At 34.0% G+C, this 22792-nt stretch overlaps 4 protein-coding genes across 5 annotated transcripts; 3 read left to right on the top strand and 1 right to left on the bottom strand.

Annotated features, from left to right (window-relative positions):
* The first annotated feature begins 2736 nt into the window (after positions 1–2736).
* On the top strand, positions 2737–6179 carry LOC8259022 (pectinesterase). The gene is made up of 3 exons (XM_002516140.4): positions 2737–3485; positions 3576–4044; positions 5313–6179. The coding sequence occupies exons 1-3, from the start codon at positions 2877–2879 to the stop codon at positions 6002–6004; spliced, it is 1770 nt and encodes a 589-aa protein (XP_002516186.1). The 5' UTR covers positions 2737–2876; the 3' UTR covers positions 6005–6179.
* Positions 6180–8146: 1967 nt separating this feature from the next.
* Positions 8147–10949, top strand: LOC107260723 (pectinesterase). Its single transcript, XM_015717498.3, is given in 3 exon segments — positions 8147–9213; positions 9339–9807; positions 10040–10949. Coding segments are annotated over 3 exon segments (1776 nt in total). The 5' UTR covers positions 8147–8598; the 3' UTR covers positions 10732–10949.
* Positions 10950–10984: 35 nt separating this feature from the next.
* On the bottom strand, positions 10985–14223 carry LOC8259025 (alpha-aminoadipic semialdehyde synthase). Of its 2 annotated transcripts, none has more exons than XM_002516143.4 (10): positions 13913–14221; positions 13670–13756; positions 13451–13580; positions 13153–13326; positions 12534–12625; positions 12229–12327; positions 11902–11977; positions 11639–11810; positions 11373–11469; positions 10985–11277 (listed from the first exon to the last, which is right to left on the bottom strand). In XM_002516143.4, exons 1-10 carry the CDS (start codon positions 14159–14161, stop codon positions 11107–11109), a joined length of 1347 nt encoding a protein of 448 aa, XP_002516189.1. In that variant the 5' UTR covers positions 14162–14221; the 3' UTR covers positions 10985–11106. The 2 variants fall into 2 exon arrangements, 1 of the variants encoding a protein (XP_002516189.1); XR_007215268.1 differs by having other exon boundaries at positions 11136–11277; positions 11373–11480; positions 13913–14223.
* Positions 14224–18730: 4507 nt separating this feature from the next.
* On the top strand, positions 18731–21868 carry LOC8259027 (pectinesterase/pectinesterase inhibitor PPE8B). The gene is made up of 3 exons (XM_048372209.1): positions 18731–19290; positions 19681–20211; positions 20841–21868. Exons 1-3 carry the CDS (start codon positions 18993–18995, stop codon positions 21536–21538), a joined length of 1527 nt encoding a protein of 508 aa, XP_048228166.1. The 5' UTR covers positions 18731–18992; the 3' UTR covers positions 21539–21868.
* The last annotated feature ends 924 nt before the right edge of the window (positions 21869–22792 follow it).

Genomic DNA, 22792 nt, shown 5'->3' with positions numbered 1-22792 from the left:
TCATGTTTTCCTTGCTTGCTATATGAAAAGAGTTGCTGATATTCCCAAAAAGAAAAAAGAGTTTGCTGATGCCATTGGGATCTCCGTCCAAAAGTTTTCTTTTTGCTTTTTCTGTTGTTTTGATAACGAGAAGCTTCCATATGGGCCTGGCCCGGCCTTTGTTGTAACATATTTTTGTGTGTACCCCCACAGATTACGGTTTTAAGAGCAATTTAAGGAAATATTTAACAAAGAGGGAGAAATTATTAGCTCTATTCTATTCACTGTATCATAAATTGAATTAAATGTTAATATGATTTATGTATATGCATCTGCGTTGAATGATTTATTAATATCATTAACTACTTGTAATTTATAAATATTAATAAGTTCTTTAAAAATTAATCAATTGAGAAAGTATTTTATTTAATTATAGAGAATAGTTACTAATGATATCGATGTTTAATATTAAAATTATATTCAAAATATCAAAATAATATTTAAAAAAAGTTATTGAATAAAAAGAAACTTAATTTGTATAGATTTTATATTTTTCATTTCGGCCTCTGAATTAAATAATGTTATATCTTTAATCGGTAACGAAATATAAAATGGTACATACACATATAAGTTCGGTTTCTTTTCTTTTGTTTTATTGTGATGGAAATTAAATGAGTTGTCTTAGTTTAGTAAAATAATTATATAGTAGCAAATTTATTTTCATTTATTTCCCCTTTGTCAAGAATAGCATTTTTCACGTGACTAGAATGGATCCCAGAAGGCTTATCCACTGGTAGGGCCCTAATGAGTTGGACTCTGTCACAATCCCGCCACGTGCTCTGTACTTGGACGAATTTTCGTCCATTGATTTGCTCTGCTTCATTTCATTTTATTTTATTTTATTTAAAAATTAAAATTTATAATATAAATTTTTTAAAAACTAAAATTTATAATACAAATTCTTCATGAATTATATATAACAATAGTTCTTCAGAAACTAGAGTTAACATTAACTAACATTAAATAATATTTTTATAATATATATTAACAATATTTACATCAAATGATAATAATATTAATTTTGATATGCATTTAAAAGAAATTTATATGGACTAAAATAGTTAAGATTATAACATTCTTCAAGAAATAAATATTATAAAATAGTCAAAATAAAAATTTACTATAATAGTATGAACTCATGTTTTATAAAAGATGAAAGTATCAAATTTATCTAGAGTCTCGAATCTTGTTTGTTCAAATCATTATTCTTTTTCATCTTTGCTAGGTTGTAGCAAATCACAAACTATCCAAATTAGGTAGAAATCACAAATAATATTGTAGAACGAGATCGTGTTTGAATATTGTAGAAGCAATCGTGCTGATAACATATTGTAAAATAAAGAACAAAAATAAAGAATGTTGTAAAATAAAGAATAAGAACAAAAACAATAAAGAAGGAAGAGAGAGTAATTTTTCTATGTGTGTATATATACATGTGTATGTCATTCGATTGATTGTAACACCTATTTATAGGTGTAAGGAGTTACAAAGATAAAACTCTATTTACATAAAAGAAATCTTTTTATTGACATAATGATAGACATCTTATTTAACTCAAACACTTTAATAATATCATAACACATTATTTATTTCAGAGACTCGAAATTGAAATCTTGCTCAAATTGATATATATACTTGCCATTGGACTAAGTATGTGAGTGCTTTGAAAGGCTAATCTATAATCTATAATATACATGTAAAGTATGCCAAGTTTTCCCACGAGACTCCACTTGACAATATTTTATAAAATCAAATTATGTAGAATTTTAATAAAAATATATGTGACTTTGATGTGGTTATATAATAATTTATCATAATATTAAATACTAATAAAATAAAATGATATTATTAAGTACTTATTAAAATAAAATAATAGCTAAATATAATAAAAGAATTAGTGATTATATACTGCTATTAATTTACTATGTATCTATTTTATTTTTTATTTTTATTTTTATAATCATTAAATTTTAAATTTTTTAAAATAAATGACAATATTAAATACTTATTAAAATAAAATAATAACTAAATACAATTATTTTCTTATAATATAATATATTTATAATCAAAATAAGATATTTTAAACTAAAAATTTATATTAAAAGATTATTAATACTTGTGCAGTAGCAGAACTAAATTGGTAGTATTAAATAAGTCATAGTGGCTGAAATACCTAACATGATACAAAACCAAGATGGTCACAAGAGTAGCATGGATCGTTCAAATTATTTAAACTAATTTAGCTAAGCTTGAACATTTGTGATTCTCATGAGACTCACATGATATCTTACATCCTAACATTATAAACGGTCTACAATTCAAGACATTTAAATTTGAAATTATATAAATTAAATTGTAAGATATCAATAAACAAAAACAAGTAAAAGAACATGTTGAAATAATATTTAGAATTTTACTTTTGTCCGAACAAGTCAATATGGCAGTTGATTAAGCATGGGCCAGGAGTGGCTTGCCAAGTGTCTAGTAATAGTAAAGCCAATTTGTCCTAAACTTTAATCTGGCGACATGCTTGATTAGTTGAGGAACTAGAAAAAGAAGGGACCATTATATGTTTCCTTATGAGAAATCATTAAAAAGTTTTCATAGCATCTGATATCCAAATCTCAATCGAAGTATGTCTCAATTTAGTCGCTGGATGTGTTATTAAATGTTTTACACTATTCTTTTTCTTATTATATATATGTCGATAATTAGTGAAAATATCTTGATATCCACTCTACCAATAATTGTACAGAGATGTCAGAATTCAATAACATAACATCCACTGTTTCTTTTCCCTTTAAAGATATCAGCACCGACAGAAATATCAGCAACAAATGAAAGAAATGTTTTCTCCGATTGCAAACTCCAACAATGGTATTACCATTTTCAAAAACAAGAACAAGAAACGGCTTTTCTTGGGTCTTTTTGCATCTGTTCTTCTTGTTGCAACCGTAATTGGCATTGTTGCTAGTGTAGCTTCGAGAAAGAGTTCAGTTGGCACCATCAACAATGGACATGAAGCAGCTCATGCCATTGTCAAATCATCCTGCAGTTCCACATTGTATCCAGACCTATGCTTCTCAACAATCTCTGCACTACCAGCTGATGCTACAAGCACGATAAAGACCACAAAGGATGTGATCATTTTGTCACTGAATGTAACCGAGTCTTCTGTCTACCAAACTTACCTGAAAATCCAAGGACTTACTTTAGCTAGGAGGAGCTACACCCCCCGTGAAGTTACTGCCCTGAAAGATTGTCTACAAACGTTGAGTGAAACTGTGGATGAGATTAGAAAGGTTGTGCAGCTCCTCAAAGAATATCCATCTCTGAAAAACTCTATCTCCGAACACGCTGATGAGCTCAAGATACTGATAAGTGCTGCAATGACTAATCAAGAAACTTGTCTTGATGGTTTCTCTCATGACAGAGCAGACGAAAAGGTTCATTTCTATTTTTGTTTATCTTAGATGAAAAGATATCGCATAAATAATTATGTTCCCATTTTCATACTCTGTTTCTTGTGTTATTAGGTTCGTGAATTCTTTCTAGGCGATGAAAGGCATGTGCACCGCCTGTGTGGCAATGCCTTAGCCATGATCAAGACCATGACAGACACAGATATGGCTAACGAGCAAGCGTTATCATCATCACCGTCATCAGAAAGGAGGCTTAAAGAGGAGAACGGAATAGAATGGCCTGAATGGTTGCCGGCTGGCGATCGTAGGCTATTGCAGGCTACAACTTTGACTCCTAATGTTGTTGTGGCAGCTGATGGGAGTGGAAATTACCGGACTGTGTCGGAGGCAGTGGCGGCTGCGCCGTCAAGGAGCAGTACGAGATACATTATAAGGATTAAAGCGGGGGTTTATAGGGAGAATGTGGACATTCCATCAAGCAAGACTAACCTTATGTTTGTGGGTGATGGGAGGACGACCACCATCATTACTGGCAGTAGAAGTGTGGTCGGTGGCAGCACCACATTCAATTCTGCAACTGTTGGTAAGTTTTCGTTATATATATATATATATATAAAGATATAATTTCAGTCAATTTCATCTTCCAATTATAAATATGATAGTTGATTACTTCATACAAATGCCGTACCATATTTGACTATAATGAATTGCTTAATGTTAATATGCATACATATTTTGGCTACAATAATCTAACTAATCAAGCATAATAGCAATCATTTAGGACATTTTCCATGGTCTAAAAGGACAAGTGATTTTAGTTGTATAAATAGAACCCTATTATCTTAGTAAAGTGCCAATCATATTTATCTAAATTTTTTTCCTCAACTCTTGGTTCTTTTATCCAAGAAAGATGGAGAACCAACAAAAAAAAAAAAAAGATTACTGATCCAGCAATTTTATTTTCGATTTTTAGTTTAATTTCGATTTGATTTTTCAATTAGCCAGTAAAATTTCTATAAGTAATAATTTCTAGTTTTAATTTTGATTTGATTTTTCAGTTAACCATTATAATTGCGTAACTAGTGAGTAATTTAAAAATAAAAAAAAAGAGAAATAAATTAATTAACCGTTTGATCAACCGAATCCCAGTTCGAACCATAAAATATCATACGGACATTGATCACCTCTGGTCCCAAGCACTCAGGGCTAAAAATGGCAATGTCAACAAGGCAGGACATATTCTTACTTTACTAAAAGAAAAGGTAGTTTGATGGAAGAAGATTGGTTCTCTCATTGCTTTACAAAAAAGAAAAGATAGTTTGATGGGAGAAGGTTGGTTCTGTTAGGACAAGAGATGGCATAGGTAGAACTCATTACTGGAACTAATATCTTTGTCCAAAAGAAAGTAAAAAATTGAAACAGTAAAAACATTACAAATGCGTACAAGTAGATGATGCCTCTAGTTTTGGAGAGTGGTGACTGGTAGTCGGGGACCAGTTCAGTCCTTTTTATTAATGGCCAGCTGTATGGATAGGTCATTGTCATTACTCGATATGATGTATGGAAATTTAAGCACACGATTTCTGGCAGAGGTTGGTTTAAATATACTTAATTGCATGTTTAACTGCCCAACATATATAAAGCTTTCCTCAAAGGATAGTATCCTGCAGCTACGTATGAGTTCCATTATAGTAGTAACAGTAATGCATACATTTAGACAGGCTCCCGTATTAGGGCACTCCTTATAGTTTGCACTCGAAAATCTTTCTTAGTTTCTCTTTCGAAAAAATGATAATGATATTTAATTGATGTGTTATACAAGGACTAGATCATTTTATGTATTCATTGCAGCTGTTAATGCGGACGGGTTCTTAGCCAGAGATGTAACCTTTCAAAACACTGCTGGACCATCGGGGCATCAAGCTGTTGCATTGCGCGTAAGCGCAGACCTATCAGCATTTTATAGATGTGACATGATAGCATTTCAAGACACCCTTTATGTTCATAGACTTCGCCAATTCTATGTCAGCTGCATTGTTATTGGCACTGTGGATTTCATATTCGGAAATGCAGCCGTTGTGTTCCAAAACTGCGACATACATGCTCGCCGCCCCAATCCAGGACAAAGGAACATGGTCACCGCACAAGGACGCGAAGACCCTAATCAGAATACAGGCATAGTTATCCAAAAATGCAGGATAGGAGCAACTCAGGATTTAGAAGCTGCAAAAAACAGTTTCCAGAGTTATTTAGGCAGACCATGGAAGCTGTATTCGAGGACTGTCATAATGCAGTCTCAGATAAGTGATATCATTCATCCAGCTGGGTGGTTTATGTGGGATGGAACTTTTGCACTGGATACATTGACCTATAGAGAATATCAGAATACAGGACCAGGAGCTAACACTGCAAATAGGGTGACTTGGATGGGATACAAGGTGATGACTAGTGCATCTGAGGCACTCCCATATACTGCTGGAAATTTCATTTCAGGGGGTAATTGGTTATCTTCTACTGGCTTTCCATTCTCTCTTGGTCTATAATTTCTTAGTCGAATATGCTTATGTGAACTGATTCTCTGGGAACGTCTACAGTATGCCCTCATATAAGTTCTTGCTGGCATGTAATTCATTTTCTACCTTGTGAAGTTATGAGTAATGAATAAGAAATGACCAAGAAAAATTTGATTAGTAAAATCAAAAGTTCTTTTTTTTTTAATCTTTTTTACATTTGTTGAATTGGACTTGCACAAAAGACATTTCAAGCCGAGATTAAGAACTGTCATCAGACGGACAAAAAGCAGAGATTTGTACCAAATTTGCCGTGTCTAAGTGGGAATATGAATGGTTAATGAGTCAGAATTTGCATTTACATATTCACACAAGGGAAGTAAGGGCTGTTATCCTCAGGTGTGCAGGTAATTTTATATCTGCTATGGATGTTAAACTGCCAAGATATCGGGATAAATAGTACGGCTGCAAAATTTTGGGAAACCTAAACTACAATAAACAGCCTGTTAATTGTCGGAAGTAGTAGCGTATAAAATGTCAAAATAACATTCTAATGGTTGTTTTTTGAGAAAATACTTCAGCCTTGATAGCAGTTCCTAAACCAAGAGGATAGATTCCCTTCCTCCTTTTGTCTAAAATCACTTCTGCTGCACCCGCCAAAGCATGATTATACAAGATTCTATGCAGGAAGTGTCAACACCGCTATAGTCCCCCCGCCTTAAAACGCCCGTGCCACTATTATTAAACAGCCTTTCGCAACTTATGATACATTAGTAGGCTAAAGTTTAGGAAAAATTCTTTGCTTAGTCTAGGTATGTCACTGATTATGCACCAAATTAATAAATGAGTAATATTTATATACTAAATAATTAGACTAGTAACACATATTTATTAAGACTTGTTTCAAGTAGCAAGAGCATTTAGTGAGATCTCTATTGCGAACTGTGTTAGAGGCCATGGCGGTTGCGCTATCGATGAGTTTGCAAGATACATTATAAGGATTAAAGCAGGAACTTAGAGAAAATATGGATATTCCATCAAGCAAGACTAACTTATGTTTGTGGAGTTATGGGAGTAAAATCACCATCATCACTGCGAGTAGGAATGTGGTTGATGGCAGCACCAAACACAATTCTGCAACTGTTGATAAGTATTTGTACATATACAGATAATTTCAATTCCATTTTTGTCTTCCAAATTTTTGATACTTAATTATTTAATACTACATTAGTTTTTTCTTTAATCTTTGGCTAATTTTATTTTGACAGTTTTATTTTAGCACCTCCAAGAATATTAGATTTGCTAAATATATGTTTAGTATTTTAAAAAACATTTTATTTCACATCCCCAATATATCATTATCTGTATTCATTGCAGCGGATAATGGGGATGGTTTCTTGGACAAAGATATAACCTTTCAAAACAGTGCTGGAGCATCAAATTAGGTTCAAGCTGTTGCATTGTGATTAACACTGTCTGGAAATGCAGCAGTAATGCTCCGAAACTGTGACTTACAATGCCCCCAAGCCCAATGAAATATAGAAAAATATGATTGCAGCACAAGGTCGTGATGACGTTAATGAGAATACAGGCATTGTGTTATACAAAAATGCAGGATAGAAGCAACTTCAGAATTGGAAGCTGAGAAATACAAATTTTCAAATTATTTAGGCAGACCACTGAGAAATATTTGAGGACCATTACAATGTCAGATCGAAATAGTTGATATTATTAATCCAGTTGGGTGGTACGAGTGGAATGGAAGTTCTGCACTCCATACATTGATCGACAGAGAGTATCAGAGTACCTGACTTTGGAAGGGATACAATACAAGGTGATAATCAGTTTATCCGAGGCACCGCCGTATGCTGCTGAGAAATTCATTTTCGGAAAAATGACACATGAGCAATAATTACCGCATTTTTTAATTTTGCAGTGACTGACGATATTTTTTTTAAAAAAGAAAATTAAAATTTAGGCATTTATGTGATAAATCTGAAACAAGAACATGAAATTGTTAAAAAAACTGGATAGTTTAAGATTTTTCAGATAATTAGACCACAACAATTATAGCCTCACAAATCGAAATATGTCCACATGTTAAATACCATGTTATTTATCCACTATACCTTTCTTCCCTTTGTAAGCATCCAACACCGACAGATGAAGGAAACTCTTTCCTCCATTGAAGCCAATTTGGCAATTAGTGCCACATTATTAGTCCAATAAAGTTAAGACCCAAATATGCGCTAGATTCTTCTGCATAAGAATAACAAGCAGAAGTCCCATCTCATTGGAAAATACAGAAACCTTTTGCAACCTTTCCAGCGCTTAGATCAACCGTTGAACTATTGATTCAGTAGTTTAGAATTCATGCCCGTTTATATGCAGTATTGTCATGCCAAACCTGTTATTGTCTTTCATAAATGGCATCATGCCTTCAAAATATTGATTCTTTGTTTGACATAATTGAATGCATTTTCCCCACGTAACACAAAATGCCAAATACGATTATAGCTTCAGAATTGGAATTCATGTCATGAACCCTATAAAAGATGTCACATGTTTAATACCATGTTATCCACAACTATATCTCTATTCCCTTTGTAAGCATCCAGCACCGACACATGAAGGAAAGCTTTCCTCCAATGGCGAACTCGAGCAATGATATTACCACAACCAAGAACAAGAACAAAATCAAGAGAAGGCTCTTCTTGAGTCTTTTTGCATCTGTCCTTCTAGTCGCAGCCATAGTTGGGGTTGTTGCAGGTTTAGCCTCGAGAAGGAGTGCAGCCAACACTGTCAACAATGTTCATGAAGCAGCTCATGCCGTTGTCAAATCCTCCTGCAGTTCCACATTGTATCCTGACCTATGCTTCTCGGAGATCTCAGCTCTGCCAGTTGATGTTACAAGCAAGATAAAAAGCACAAAGGATGTTATACATTTGTCACTGAATGTAACTGAGTCTTCAATCGGGCAAACTTATCAGAAAATCAAGACACTAACTTTTAGCCGGAGGGGCTACTCTAAGCGGGAAAATACTGCCTTCAAAGATTGTTTAGAAATGCTAACTGAAGCTGTAAATGAGATTAGAAATGTTGTGCAGGTACTCAAAGAATATCCGTCGTTGAAAAAAGCCATATCAGAACATGCTGATGAGCTCAAGATACTGGTGAGTGCTGCAATGACTAATCTGGAAAGTTGCCTTGACGGTTTCTCCCATTCCAAAGCAGATAAAGAGGTTCATTTATGTTTTTGTTTCCAGTACTTTTATATTATTAGAAAGAAAGAAAAAAAGAAAAGGAACGGTATACGTTATGTTCCCAATTTTTGACTCATATATTCTGATGTTTATTATATTTCTAGGTCCGTCAATTCTTTTTGAGTGATGAAAGGCATGGGCACCGTCTGTGCAGCAATGCCTTAGCCATGATCAAGAACATGACGGACACCGATATGGCTAAGGAGCAAGAATTAACATCATCGTCAGCAGCAGAAAGGAAGCTTAAGGAGGAGAATGGAATAGAATGGCCTGGATGGTTGTCGGCTGGGGACCGTAGGCTATTGCAAGCTACAACTGTGACTCCTAATGTTGTTGTGGCAGCTGACGGAAGTGGTAACTACCGGACTGTGTCGGAGGCGGTTGCAGCTGCGCCGTCAAGGAGTAGCACAAGATATGTTATAAGGATTAAAGCAGGGGTTTATAGAGAGAATGTGGACATCCCGTCGAGCAAGACTAACCTTATGTTTGTGGGTGATGGGAGTACGACCACCATCATTACTGGTAGTAGAAGTGTGGTTGGTGGCAGCACCACATTTAATTCTGCCACCGTTGGTAAGTAGTTTCCGTTTATATATGGATATAAATAAGTGTGTTGTAGGCTTCCACTTTCGTGACAGTTCATTATTTGGACAAAATATAGTAGCTTAATTTGACCGTATATGGGCTTTGCTTTAATATTTTGCATTCAAGTATATAATGATAGGTTATAATATGTTTCTTATTTTTCTTGCCAAGAAAATTAAAATGTGAGTTCGTGTAATATTACTGTCTGTATCCATTGCAGCTGTTAATGGGCAGGGGTTCTTGGCAAGAGACATTACCTTTCAAAACAGTGCTGGACCATCAATGGAACAAGCTGTTGCATAGCGCGTGAGCGCGGACCTATCAGCATTTTATAGATGCAGCATGATAGCATTCCAGGATACCCTTTATGTACATACACTTCGCCAATTCTATGTTAGCTGTGTTGTTATTGGGACTGTAGATTTCATATTCGGAAATGCAGCAGTAGTGCTCCAAAACTGCGACTTACATGCCCGCCGCCCCAATCCAAGCCAAAAAAATATGGTCACCGCCCAAGGCCGTGACGATCCTAATCAGAACACAGGCATAGTTATCCAAAAATGCAGGATAGGAGCAACTCAGGATTTGGAAGCTGTGAAAGACAGTTTCCAAAGTTATTTAGGCAGACCATGGAAGTTGTACTCGAGGACTGTCGTAATGCAGACTCAGATAAGTGATATTATTAATCCAGCTGGGTGGTTCGAGTGGGATGGAAATTTTGCACTGGATACGTTGACCTATAGGGAATACCAGAATACAGGACCAGGAGCTAACACTGCAAATAGGGTGACTTGGAAGGGATACAAGGTGATGACTAGTGCATCTGAGGCACTCCCATATACTGCTGAAAATTTCATTTCAGGTGCGAATTGGTTACCTGCTACAGGTTTTCCTTACTCTCTGGGCCTCTAATCTCATATAGCTGAATATGCTTACGGGAACTGATGCTTTGGAAACGTGCATATGTTATGCTCATTCTCCCAGAATTATTGTCTGACGCTTATAATCATAATTTTTTTTCCTGCAAGGCACTTGTATCTTAGCATTGTAGTCTACTCTTTATCTTGTGAATTTACGTGTAATGAATAAGTGTTAACTAAGTGGAAATATAGTGTCTAATTATTTCTTGATTTTCTTGAAATTTGATGAAATTGGATATCTGAAGTACCAAAAATGGCAAAAGATGTTCCAAGCCATGATTAATTATTATTATTACAGAAGCGACACATAACAATGATTAACGGATTTATATCAATATGCGACTCTGTCCAAGTAGGAATCAGAAAACTACACTGAGTCAGTATTTCGCATTTGTTTGATATATTCAAACAAGGGAGTAAGCGCTCCTTCATGTGCTATGCAAGCTCTCCTCAGGTGTGCAGGTAATTTGGCAATGTCTGCTGTAGAGGCCAAAGTGCCAATGAATTGGGATAGTAAGGCTCCAAAATGTTGGCAAGCCTTACAATTGAATAGCATATCAAATGTCAGAATTAACATTTAAATTAATATTTGTGGGTATGTTATACAGAAACTGGTAGAAAGAAGCTATTCACCTCTTTTGGAAACTCTGTTGGAAGATTGTCAACAACTGAACATATCAATCCACTGCCCTCTATGTCATGATGGTATGAATCATTTAGGGGATCATACCTGAAACGATGCTTGCCCGAACGACCAAATACAGATAAGTATCTTTGAGAGATATTGTGCTTGTTTAAAAAAAATTGAGAAGCATTTTTTAGAGATATAAAGAACAACAAGCTAGACAGCTGCATATGACGCATTTGAAAATTTAACTTGAATCTACCACTAGAAATACCTGAAAAAAGGTGTGTCGATTGTGGTGGTCTGGTTGAGAATCTCTATTGAGCCTTCCATGTCACAAGTTAAATCAGTAATTGCAGTAAGTGGGCATCCTTTACTTGCGAGATCGCGAAGTTGGCGAGTGCTTAATAAACGGGGAAATCTTTTCTCCCAATAAATGCAATTGACTATGAGAAAGTTGAAGATATATTATGACTTTCCATTGGAAGAAAGTTTGAAGGAAAAAAAAATGCATCAAGAGCGATATATCTAACTTACTAATCACAGATGCATAAGGAGCTATTTTCTCATGGAAAATAGGTTTGTAGTGCTCCGGGTTTGCATAATAATCAGCCTGAAATTGGGAAAACAGAGGAAAGTTTGACAAATCAAATCACTTCAAACCTTTCAGATGTAGGAAGGTTAGGCAAAAGTGTAGATAATGCATGAACTTGAACGATTAAAGAACACAATAAATCTAAAAGGTCTTTCAGAAGTGGTTTGGATCGATTAATAGATTCTCCATGAGCAGGAAGTATTACTTTCTCAAAGAGGAAAAGAAAAAGATCCTTGCAGATATATTAATCATGTAACTGAAACCTATACCTTATCAAATTCTTTGGTAGTATCTTTGTGTTCGACCATGTCTTTACAGGTGACAACACAACCGTATACTTGGAAGACTCTCCCTGATGAAGCTGCCGGCTATAGGCGAACAGAACTCCAATCATTACCATACCATTTTATGACAACGAAATTGAAAGATAAATTGCATCAAAGATGCAGTTCATATTCTCCTGATACCAATAACCATGATGTAATATGCAAGAATGTCTAAGCTGTGATTTTATATGGTTTTCAGCAAGACATTGACACAGAGAAACAATCAGTGAATTATTGCATAACTATACCATATCCTTCCCAGCAAGCAGTTCTGGACACCTGCTTGGATCAACGAAGGCATGAGGAAGTAGCTTAAATATTTCCTGTGCAGCAACAGAAGCTGAAGAAGAAAATTGATATAAAATTGGTTAAACAAACCCTGCGCAATTAATTTGTATATGCAATGGAATTTCCAGTGCTATTCAAATTTATGTCAATGGTCGCACAAGACTGACAAAAAAAAAAGTTTTCAGAACTACTTTCTGCAATTTCCTTCCAAAGGATGAAATGGTCTTTGTCAAATAGACAGAAAGCATTATGGATAGCCAACAAAAGGCGTAAGCTGCATAGTTTTTGGCAGAGATATGAGATTTTTGTAAGAGATATTTCGGCTTTTTAAATTGTTTTAGTTAAACAGGATTGGAACTCCTTATTTTAAGGGAAAACAGATAGACATTATGTTAGATGTAGTATGAGTAAGGGAAAAGGAGATGTAAAAGAATGTGTAAGGAAAAAAAATTAAGAAGAAGAAAAGAGAAGGGAAAACTTATGTGCTTTTGTATTTATTTTCTGTATTATAAACTTTTATGTTTCATGTTCTTCTCTTCTTCTTCCCAATTTCAACTGTCAAAGATTTATACGCAGTACCATTTCCAGAGCCAGTAAATACAAAGACAAGAGGACAGATTCCAGGTGGCAGTCCATTTGCTGCTATTTCTTCGCCCACAGAAATGACAGCAGCCTTAGCAGCTGCCACACTAGTATACATGTAAGCTGCACCGAGCGAGAGGAAAGGTGTCGAATATCCAAGATTTAAGTACCCTGAAAAAATTACAACAAATTAAGAAGGTAAAGAATAAAAAACATCTGAATATGTTCATCTAGTAGTACTGAAGCAAATGTTGTAAGCAAAAGAAAAAAAGAAGGTTTAGGTGATAGATCATACTTTTCCCTAACCCACTCATCAAGTCAACCATTGCAGCTTCACCTGCAAATTTTCCAAAAGCAATCAATCGTTTCCTCTGCTCTCCATCAACAAGCTCATAATCAAACAGAGACACCCTTTTAGCTAGGATCTGCAAACCACACATTAAGAGCTGTTAAGCAACGGATACACAGAAATTTAATTCTCATCAAGAGTCAGTTTGTTAGTTATATATACTACCTCATCTAACAAGAGCATGTTTTCTTGCTGAGCTTTATGGGTATGTGAGAAGAAGGCATAAGCTCTATCAGGCAAAATCATTTCCAGCTACAAGAAACAAAATCCATCAAATATATCACTATCGAAATGTTGAAATGAAGCATAGAATAGAATAAAAGAGTGGCCTCCAAGAATTTGGTTAGAAGTTTACGTCCAGCTTGAGCATAATTAACAAAGAAAATAGAAGCTTAATTGGACAAACACCTTTGGTTTTTTGATGCCCAATATAAGGCCACATTCTGATAAGTCATCTGATATTTCACAGCCAGCTTGTTGGTAGAGTGCATCATGATATATGCGCTTTGGTGATGGCTGAACTATAATGCGAGATACTCCAGCTTTGTTTCTACCATGAAGAAGAAGTGTAGCACAATTAGTTGGGGTTAGAGGTGCCCTCCTTTCCCACTTGTTTGAAGACTCTGCTAGAATTCCCACTACCCCATTCCCAAGCATATTGTTTTTTCTATATGAATAATTTTGCGGCTGCTATTAAACTCAAGTGGCAATTGCTGATGCATATATAGAAATAGCAGAAAAGTATAACTAAAGTACAGGATCATTTTTATTTTTTAGCACTTAGGCAGGCAGGCACTATTATTTTTTGTCAGCTTTTCTTGTATTGCACTAGGTTATCATTTCCAATCAATGCAAGTTGCAGGAAAATTACAGACTCTATTTATTTACAGTCCCATCACAGTAAATTTAATTATAAGTAATAAATCCAATAACACGTTAATTTACTCTTAAGAATTACAGGTCCATAGATTATGTATTTTTTGCATTTTTAGGCCGTGGACGGTTAAAATCGATTAATTTAATCTTTTGATTTTTATATTATTTTTAATTGATTGAAAATAAACAGTTAACCAATTAGTTTTTCATTAATTAAACTAAACAAAATTTCTATTAATTGGAATTATGGTTAAAAGAATAGAAGTTTAGTAAATCAAACCACGAGCACCCTTATGTAAAATGTCAAAGAATCATTCTACTTAAAAGAGTAAGTTGTTAAATAAGAGCTCAAGAATGCTTCACATCTTTTTGAATATATGCACACCCGAATGCACGACTACAAACCGGCTTTATTTGTACTAAAAGTAGTTTTATATTTCTAACCACCAGTACTCTTAACTCTGCATCTGGTTTTCGTGAAAGAATGGACGTGCCAATTAACGAAAAAGGAAACGTGTGATTGAAATAGTTTGTTTTTTCTTATATAGATAGAAAAACCAACTGGCCCGGACAACAAAGCCCAGTCATCAATAATGACTTATGACAAGGAGTGGGCTCTGTTGGCAACTAGTGTACTGTGTACCCACATAATCACCACCTGTATTTGCATTTGCAGTAAAAGAGGAAGAGGACGCAAGAGATGAGACTAAATTATGGGCATCCTGGCAGATTACTTTGTGCTGTTTTTTCCTTGGAGAGCTGAAGGAGTCACTTCTGCTGACGATTCTCTGAAAACCTTTCCCTGATAGAGCCAACCCCTCAAGGACTGCTGCTGGACTTGTGAGGCCATAGAAAGGCCTACATGGATAGAGCAGACAATGCCCCCCCGGAGCAACGGCCTCTATTATTATCAACTGCTGCATATCACAGTACAGTTTACAGTTTAGTTTAGTTTGAGGAGTAGGGACTGCTGAGCTTGAAGATGAGTTCTTGTGCAGAACGGACTAAAAGGAAAAAAGTTAATTATTATTTACTCCCCCAGAGGTTAAGCCTACTACAACAATGCTGAGGATTTTTATTTGTTTTTTAATTGCATTAGAATTTCTTTCAGTTTTTTTATATTTTTAATTATTAATTTCGTCAAAACTCAATGTGCACAAAATAATTTCAATGTCTAATGAAACTAATTATGATTAATATTCTTATACTTGCCATTACTAACATAATTTAATTAATAATATTTATATTCCCTCAAAGAGCTCATATTATAGCAAAATTATTAATTAATAATTTTTTATTTTAAAAAAATTGAAATAATTAAATAAATTTAAAAATACGCTCGAAATTCAGAAATTATCACAAATTCTATTTTCTTTTTATAATCGTATAATATTTTTACAATTTTGATGGTCCTATAAATTGAAAATAAAAGCATAAAAAGGTATTTAAATATACAATTGAAATTTAGGCCCATGAATTGTACAACCTAAACCCAAATCCATGCGATGCAGGAAACTGCCCAGTCCACCCTTCTTGCCTATTAGTTTTGGGTGGTACTCGACAAGAAAGAGCATATATTTTAAGAAGCTTTCAAAAAATATTTACTGTATAAATATATTTTTCAATTTTTTTTTTTTATTTTCTCTTCAAATTTATGGTATAGTTATTTTAATTATTTTGCTAAGACAATTTAGACTATAATTTAATTTTAGTATTTTAACACTATAAATTTATTAAAAATATAAATTTTCTTTTTGTTTTATGAAACTGTAATAAATATACTAAAACCAATAAAAAAATAACACTTAAAAAATACTAGCTTTCTAACCTTTTCTTTTTGAAATTTATAATATAGTTATCTTTTAATTATTTTTAAATTATTTTTTCTTATAATCTTATTATTTTATTCGAAAAAATTTTAAAATCAATCGAAAATGCAAATTTAAAAAAAATAAAAATTAATTTTAATATTTTTAACACAATAAAAAAGACAAAAAAAGAGGTATTTCAAATTTTTTTTTTTCTACATTTTAAATGCTTCATTGATTAACCCACTAAATCAAAAGTGGATCCGAGTTATAAAACATTGAAAACAAGACATCTCTTCTCGGCTTAAATTGTATGGATGAGTAAGCTAAGATGTTCCAATCAATTGAAGTTGACTATCACCCACAAAATAATTGGTTTTCATGTGTGTTCATTAATTGCTTGTGGCTATCATCAAGCATATTGGACTTTGAGAATTTTATGGCAAAAACCCTAACATGGGTTTTTAAATTTTTGCTGGTTTTTGAGTTTCATGCAAAAGGGTGAGAGATCTTCATATATAAAAATCAAAAAATAAAAGATGATCCAATCTGCAAACAACAACTCTTTTGACAAATCGCAGTAAAGAGAAAGCAAAGATTTCATACAAACCAAATTAGAAGACAGGAGCAATAAAGTTAGTTGCCAAAACTGTCCCACCACGAGAGAGCCTTAATTCCTTCTATCTTATTAATAATTAAATAACATGCCAATAAAAATAAATACATGAAAAAGTATAGAGTGGCATCAGAATAGGAAGCTTTTTGCAGATAAGAAAAAGAAAAGGAACTAAAGTTGGAAAATGAAAGTATTATTTATAGTCAAAGGATGGTGAGTTTATGGAAGACGCTAAGCACAAACAAGCATTAATAATGATGCGGTCTCAGAACCAAATATATATCCACAAAGTCCAGGAAAATGCATATATTAAATAAAGTTAAAATATAAATAAAAAAAGAAAGTAATATTTATAGATGCAAATTTATTTAATGTATACATAGTTCATAAACAAATTCTCTCTTCTTTGTTTAAATTGGCAAGAAAGAAGAAAGGGAGAAATGCAGAGAGGAAAAGGAAAGGACCCCATCCCGCAACGCGTTTTCGCCTTCTCTTTAAAGCAAAATTACTTTAAAGAAATGTGCAATTGCTCCATTAATTGTTATCTCTTCCACTCTTAAAAACAAAAGATACATTTTTTATTAATTCGTTTTCCATTCTTTTACTATCAATTATAAAGTGATTACAGAAGTTAACGCGGCAGGTGGTTAATTGCATTTTCAAATTTAATACTTTATATTCATACTTTTCGCCTTCTCTTTAAAGCAAAATAAATAGGACATTAATAAAGTAATAATTTTTTAAAATATTTTCTCTCTTTTTAATTTTATAATTAAAATAAAAATAATTTTATTAATCAGGAGTAGCTCAATCAGTATTGAAATCACCTCTAAATTTATACAATTTTGTACTTAAATTTGATGAATTTTAAATTCTAATATTCATTTTCAATATACTATTTATTTTACATAGAGCATACACATCATTAATAGACTGAATAAAAATATTAAATTGAGTGCAAATTTTAATCCTTAATCTCTACCGTTATTATTACTTATGATTCATAAAAATAGCAATAGATTATTTAATAAAAAATATTCAAATTTGGTAAATAACGAATATCTTATTAGCTAAGAACTCGTTTATGTGATAATAAAATGAATAACCATTCAATAAATTTATTTAATGTATAAATATATATAATAAAATAAAAATAAAAAAATACAGTACTGGCTATCAGTAAATACAAAACTATCTAAACTGGTGATGGAGTTCAAATTCGCCTAAACAATTGAAAATGGTTATTAAATCAGATATTAAAAAAAAGTACTGCGATCACATCTGCTCAATCATCATGGCAGTGCAATGCGTGCAGCAGTGATGTTGTTGTATCATGTGCGGAAATCTAGAAGATAAAAAAGTGAGACATGGCTATGGCTATGCATGTGTTCCTCTTGTTTTACATTTTCACATCATTTCAAATGAACTTCCCTGACTGCCAAAACCAAACCCATTACGCTAAAAGTAACACTTCCCCCCAGTCCCACATTGAATGATTTTCCTCTTTCACCTTAAAAAAAGAAATTATAAAACATTAACTATTGAATGAATAATAATTATAAAATCTGAATGTATACAAATCGTTCATTTAATAGTTAAAAATCAATTTCATTTTAAAAGCACTTCTATTTATGTTAGAGATATGATTAACTTGTAAAAGATGTCAAGCTCTCTAATGTAATCCATAACATTATAATCATTTAATTGTATTAAATAAATAAAAAATATTATATACCACTAGAATGTCTCCAGTATTAATTTCTTTTCATAGAATGAGTGATGAAAGTTGATCACTTTTTTATTGAGTGGCATTAGATTGAAAACTAAATAGGCTATTGATCCTTGGAGATAGAAGTAAAAGCAATGGGCCATCGAGCTGCACACAACAAAGACCAAGATGCCATGCCCCATAGTGTCTCACTAAAACAACGGTGTATGTCCGCCGACACATAAATTAGAAGGAGACTTCTCTTCTATCTTCAAAAATTCAAAAACCCAAGTTAACACGATGATCATTGACCCATGTAATAACCATTTATTTCTTTCTTAAATACACTCTACCTGCCCATCTAACATCTGCCTTTTCTTTTTTTCGCCTTAAATACTCCATGCAACCCCTCCTCCTTCATTACAGCCCCTGTTGCCCTCATTTTCATTACATTCCATTGCATTCCCTACTACAGTACTAATGTCAAGATTCCTGTTTTTGTTTACAATCTTTCTTTCTATTTCTAGCTCATGTTCTTCTGGCTCATCTACTGCTGACTATATCCAAAATGAATGCTTAAAGGTGCCGATTTCTGCATTTGTTGGCTCTTTGGAAGCTACTCTTGGCATCATTAGAGATGTCACTTCTACCATCTCGAATTTTGGTAACTTCTTTGGTGATTTTCGTTTATCTAATGCTATATCTGACTGTCTTGACTTGCTGGATTTCTCTGCTGATGAATTAAGCTGGTCCATGTCTGCTTCTCAGAATCCTAAGGGTAAACCAAACAACTAACTTTCCCTTCTTTTTCTTCTTCTTCTAGTCTATTTTATGATTGTAAGCTAGATAACGATGGTGCTTGCAATTTTATTCGAGGTTTGAGATGATGGGTCGGTTTGAGTCAGTGTACTTTAAAGTTAATGCATGTTTCTTAAAGTTCCTTTGCTTAATCTGTACTCTGCTCATATTAAATACAGGGGCCTCAGCTTTAGTTTGGTTTTGCACATGTCATGTGTTGGATAGATCAAAGATTCTTGGCCTAATCAATGCTCGGCATCAACTTACTAGTGCAGCTTTTATCTAATTTCATATCAGATGTATGATATATCTTTTTAATTACCCAGATAGATTACTGATTATAGAAACTTCTTTTCATTTAATCTTGTAGGTAAACATAACAGCACCGGTGATCTAAGTTCTGATTTAAGAACATGGTTAAGTGCTGCATTTGTTAATCAAGGAACATGCATTGATGGATTTGAAGGAACCAGTGGCATTCTCAAGGCATTAGTCGGCGGTGGTCTTAACCAGATCACTTCATTAATCCAAGAACTTCTAAGTAAGGTGGACGCAAAACCCGATTATTATAGCAAAAGTGGCAAGAATGATGATTTCCCTTTGTGGGTTAAGCATGAAGATCGTAAATTGTTAGTGATAAAAGGGGTGACACCTGATGCTATAGTAGCAGCAGATGGGACTGGGAATTTCACTAAGATAATGGATGCAGTATCAGCAGCACCTGATTATAGTTTCCGTCGCTATATCATATATATTAAGAAGGGTTTTTATAATGAGTATGTGGAGATCAAGAAGAAAAAATGGAATCTAATGATGATTGGTGACGGCATGGGCGTCACTGTAATTTCTGGTAACCGGAATTTCATTGATGGTTGGACCACTTTTCGAAGTGCAACATTTGGTAAGTGTATGGTACACTATTTTGTTGGTTTTCAATTGCCTGTAAACTTGATGATATTATGATATTTGGACTCTTATACCAAGTTTGGTAATAGGGTCTGAAACAAGTACAGTGGGAGTTAGAAAATGATGTGTTTGCAATTTATGCTCATCTTGATGAGGAGTTTCATAAAGTCAATTGCTAATTTTAGTCACGTATAGTTACAATTGCTGGACCTACCATGTTGATACTACCATTAAATCTTCACATGTTGCATTCAATTTTCCTGCATGCATCCGATGGTCCATCTTGGTAGCAGGATTGAGCTTATATTTAATCTTGTATGGGTGGTTGGTGCTGAAACTTTTTTAAATCCCTATACTGTTCTTTAATGATCTGATATCATAGCTGTAAAATGTTGTGGCCTTGGTTTCATTGACGGGTTCAAATTGCACACGACCACCATACTTGAGCCTTCATTGCCTGTAAAGAACTTAATTTTAAGATCTTGTACAAAAATTTTCCACCTGTTCTGTGGTTGTTCTTTATCGCCTACAGAGATGATTATAATTTCTGCAGAATTTCCTCATCCTACAGAAATTGACTTAATGACTGAGTTGCGCCATTTTTTTTTCTGATGACATCTGCAGCTGTTAGTGGGAGAGGATTCATAGCTCAAGGCATAACTTTTGAGAATACTGCCGGACCTTCAAAGCACCAAGCAGTTGCCCTCCGATCCGATTCGGACCTATCAGTCTTTTATAGGTGTGAAATTAGGGGCTACCAAGATACACTCTACACTCATACAATGCGACAATTCTACCGCGAATGCCGTATCAGTGGCACTGTAGATTTCATTTTTGGCGATGCCACTGCAGTTTTCCAGAATTGCCAAATTCTAGCCAAGAGAGGTCTACCAAACCAAAAGAACACCATTACAGCTCACGGCCGCAAGGACCCCAATCAACCAACTGGATACTCTATCCAGTTCTGCAACATTTCAGCAGATATTGATCTCTTACCTTATGCCAACTCCACATACACATATCTTGGTAGACCCTGGAAAAATTTTTCAAGAACTGTAGTGATGCAATCCTATATGAGTGATGCATTAAGGCCAGAAGGATGGCTTGAATGGAATGGCAACATGTACCTGGATACTTTGTACTATGGCGAGTACTCGAATTATGGGCCAGGAGCTGGGCAGACTAAGAGGGTGAAATGGCCTGGATATCACATCTTTAATTCTTCCTATCAGGCCAATAATTTTACAGTATCCCAATTCATTGAAGGAAACTTGTGGTTGCCGTCAACAGGAGTGAAATACACTGCAGGTTTAGGGGTCTAATTTCTAATTAATAGTGAATGCATGGTGCCTGCGCTTATTCTATGTTAAAGTAGTTTTAAGTATACTTGTTCAGGGTTTTTTGTGTGTTTTTTTTTTTTTTCAAGTCCCCTATATTCTTTTGGATGAAGATTTATAGGTTCTTCTTTTTCAGTTTCTCTTTATATTTCTTTAGTTCCTGTTATTTTGTCAATTGGCAATGAGTTGTATTAAAGAGGGGAACTTGATGTATTAACAACTAGCGAATACGTGCATTCCAGTTTCCAGACATTGGTATGCTTTGCTTATTGGGCTTTACTTGCCCCCATTATGAAAGATGATAACGTTAATATCTTTGTATTTCCATATTCTTTACTGCCTTGTTCTTTCAAGTCGGATTTAGTGGGTGTTTTTCATATTAGGGTTTAGGTTTGAAGGGAGTCGGAGAAGTGAGTTGGGATGTAGAGATGCAAAATCCACGTAGTATGATTCGAGACACTTAGTGGGTAGACTCAATAATTTATTATGTGATTGTGGTTTTTAATTATATGATAATACATAAACTAATCAACATAAATATAATAATATAATAATATTTTATTTAATTTATTGAATGACGTGATAAAATGCATTGATGCATCTAAAAATCTCTTAGTTTCAGAAATTAAATTAATTCACACTTTGAAAACTATTATTTGAACTAGATGACATGTCATTGTATACAAATCTAATTCGTCCTAGTCAATGTTTCGTTTAGGTTAAAAGAAAATTTTAATTAATTGGGTTTAATTCACTACAAAAAATACAACTACTAAAATTATGGTTGGAAAAGAAGTACAAATATGATTGCCATTAGCATATAGCAATAAAAATGAAAATAATGCTAGTAACTTTCACCACAAAAAAAATCAGCCGCTGCCAGAAAATGATATTAATAGCAAAAAAATACGGGTGCCAATTGATGATTAGTGACAACAACTATTTCTGTCGCCAAAAAGATGATTATTGGCACCAACTACTTTTGTCGCCAAAGATGATTATTGCTGCCAAAAAAAATTATTTCTGCTGCCAACAACTTTGGCTACCAGCGATAGGCAGTCAGGAGGTTAATAAAATCGTCTACTACCAAACATGGAGCAATACAACTAGTACTTAGAAATTATATCATTGAAACACAATCATAATACAGAGATTAGAACAGTACTTGTTGTAGACCCAGAGCTCATATCTGTCCCATGCATGGGTTCCTGCCACTTTGGACTCCCTAGTCCACATGAT

Source organism: Ricinus communis, chromosome 3 (genome assembly GCF_019578655.1).
Source record: "Ricinus communis isolate WT05 ecotype wild-type chromosome 3, ASM1957865v1, whole genome shotgun sequence".
Lineage (NCBI taxonomy): Eukaryota > Viridiplantae > Streptophyta > Magnoliopsida > Malpighiales > Euphorbiaceae > Ricinus > Ricinus communis.
Note: the sequence above shows the minus strand (reverse complement) of the source record. Positions and strands in the feature narration are given on the sequence as shown.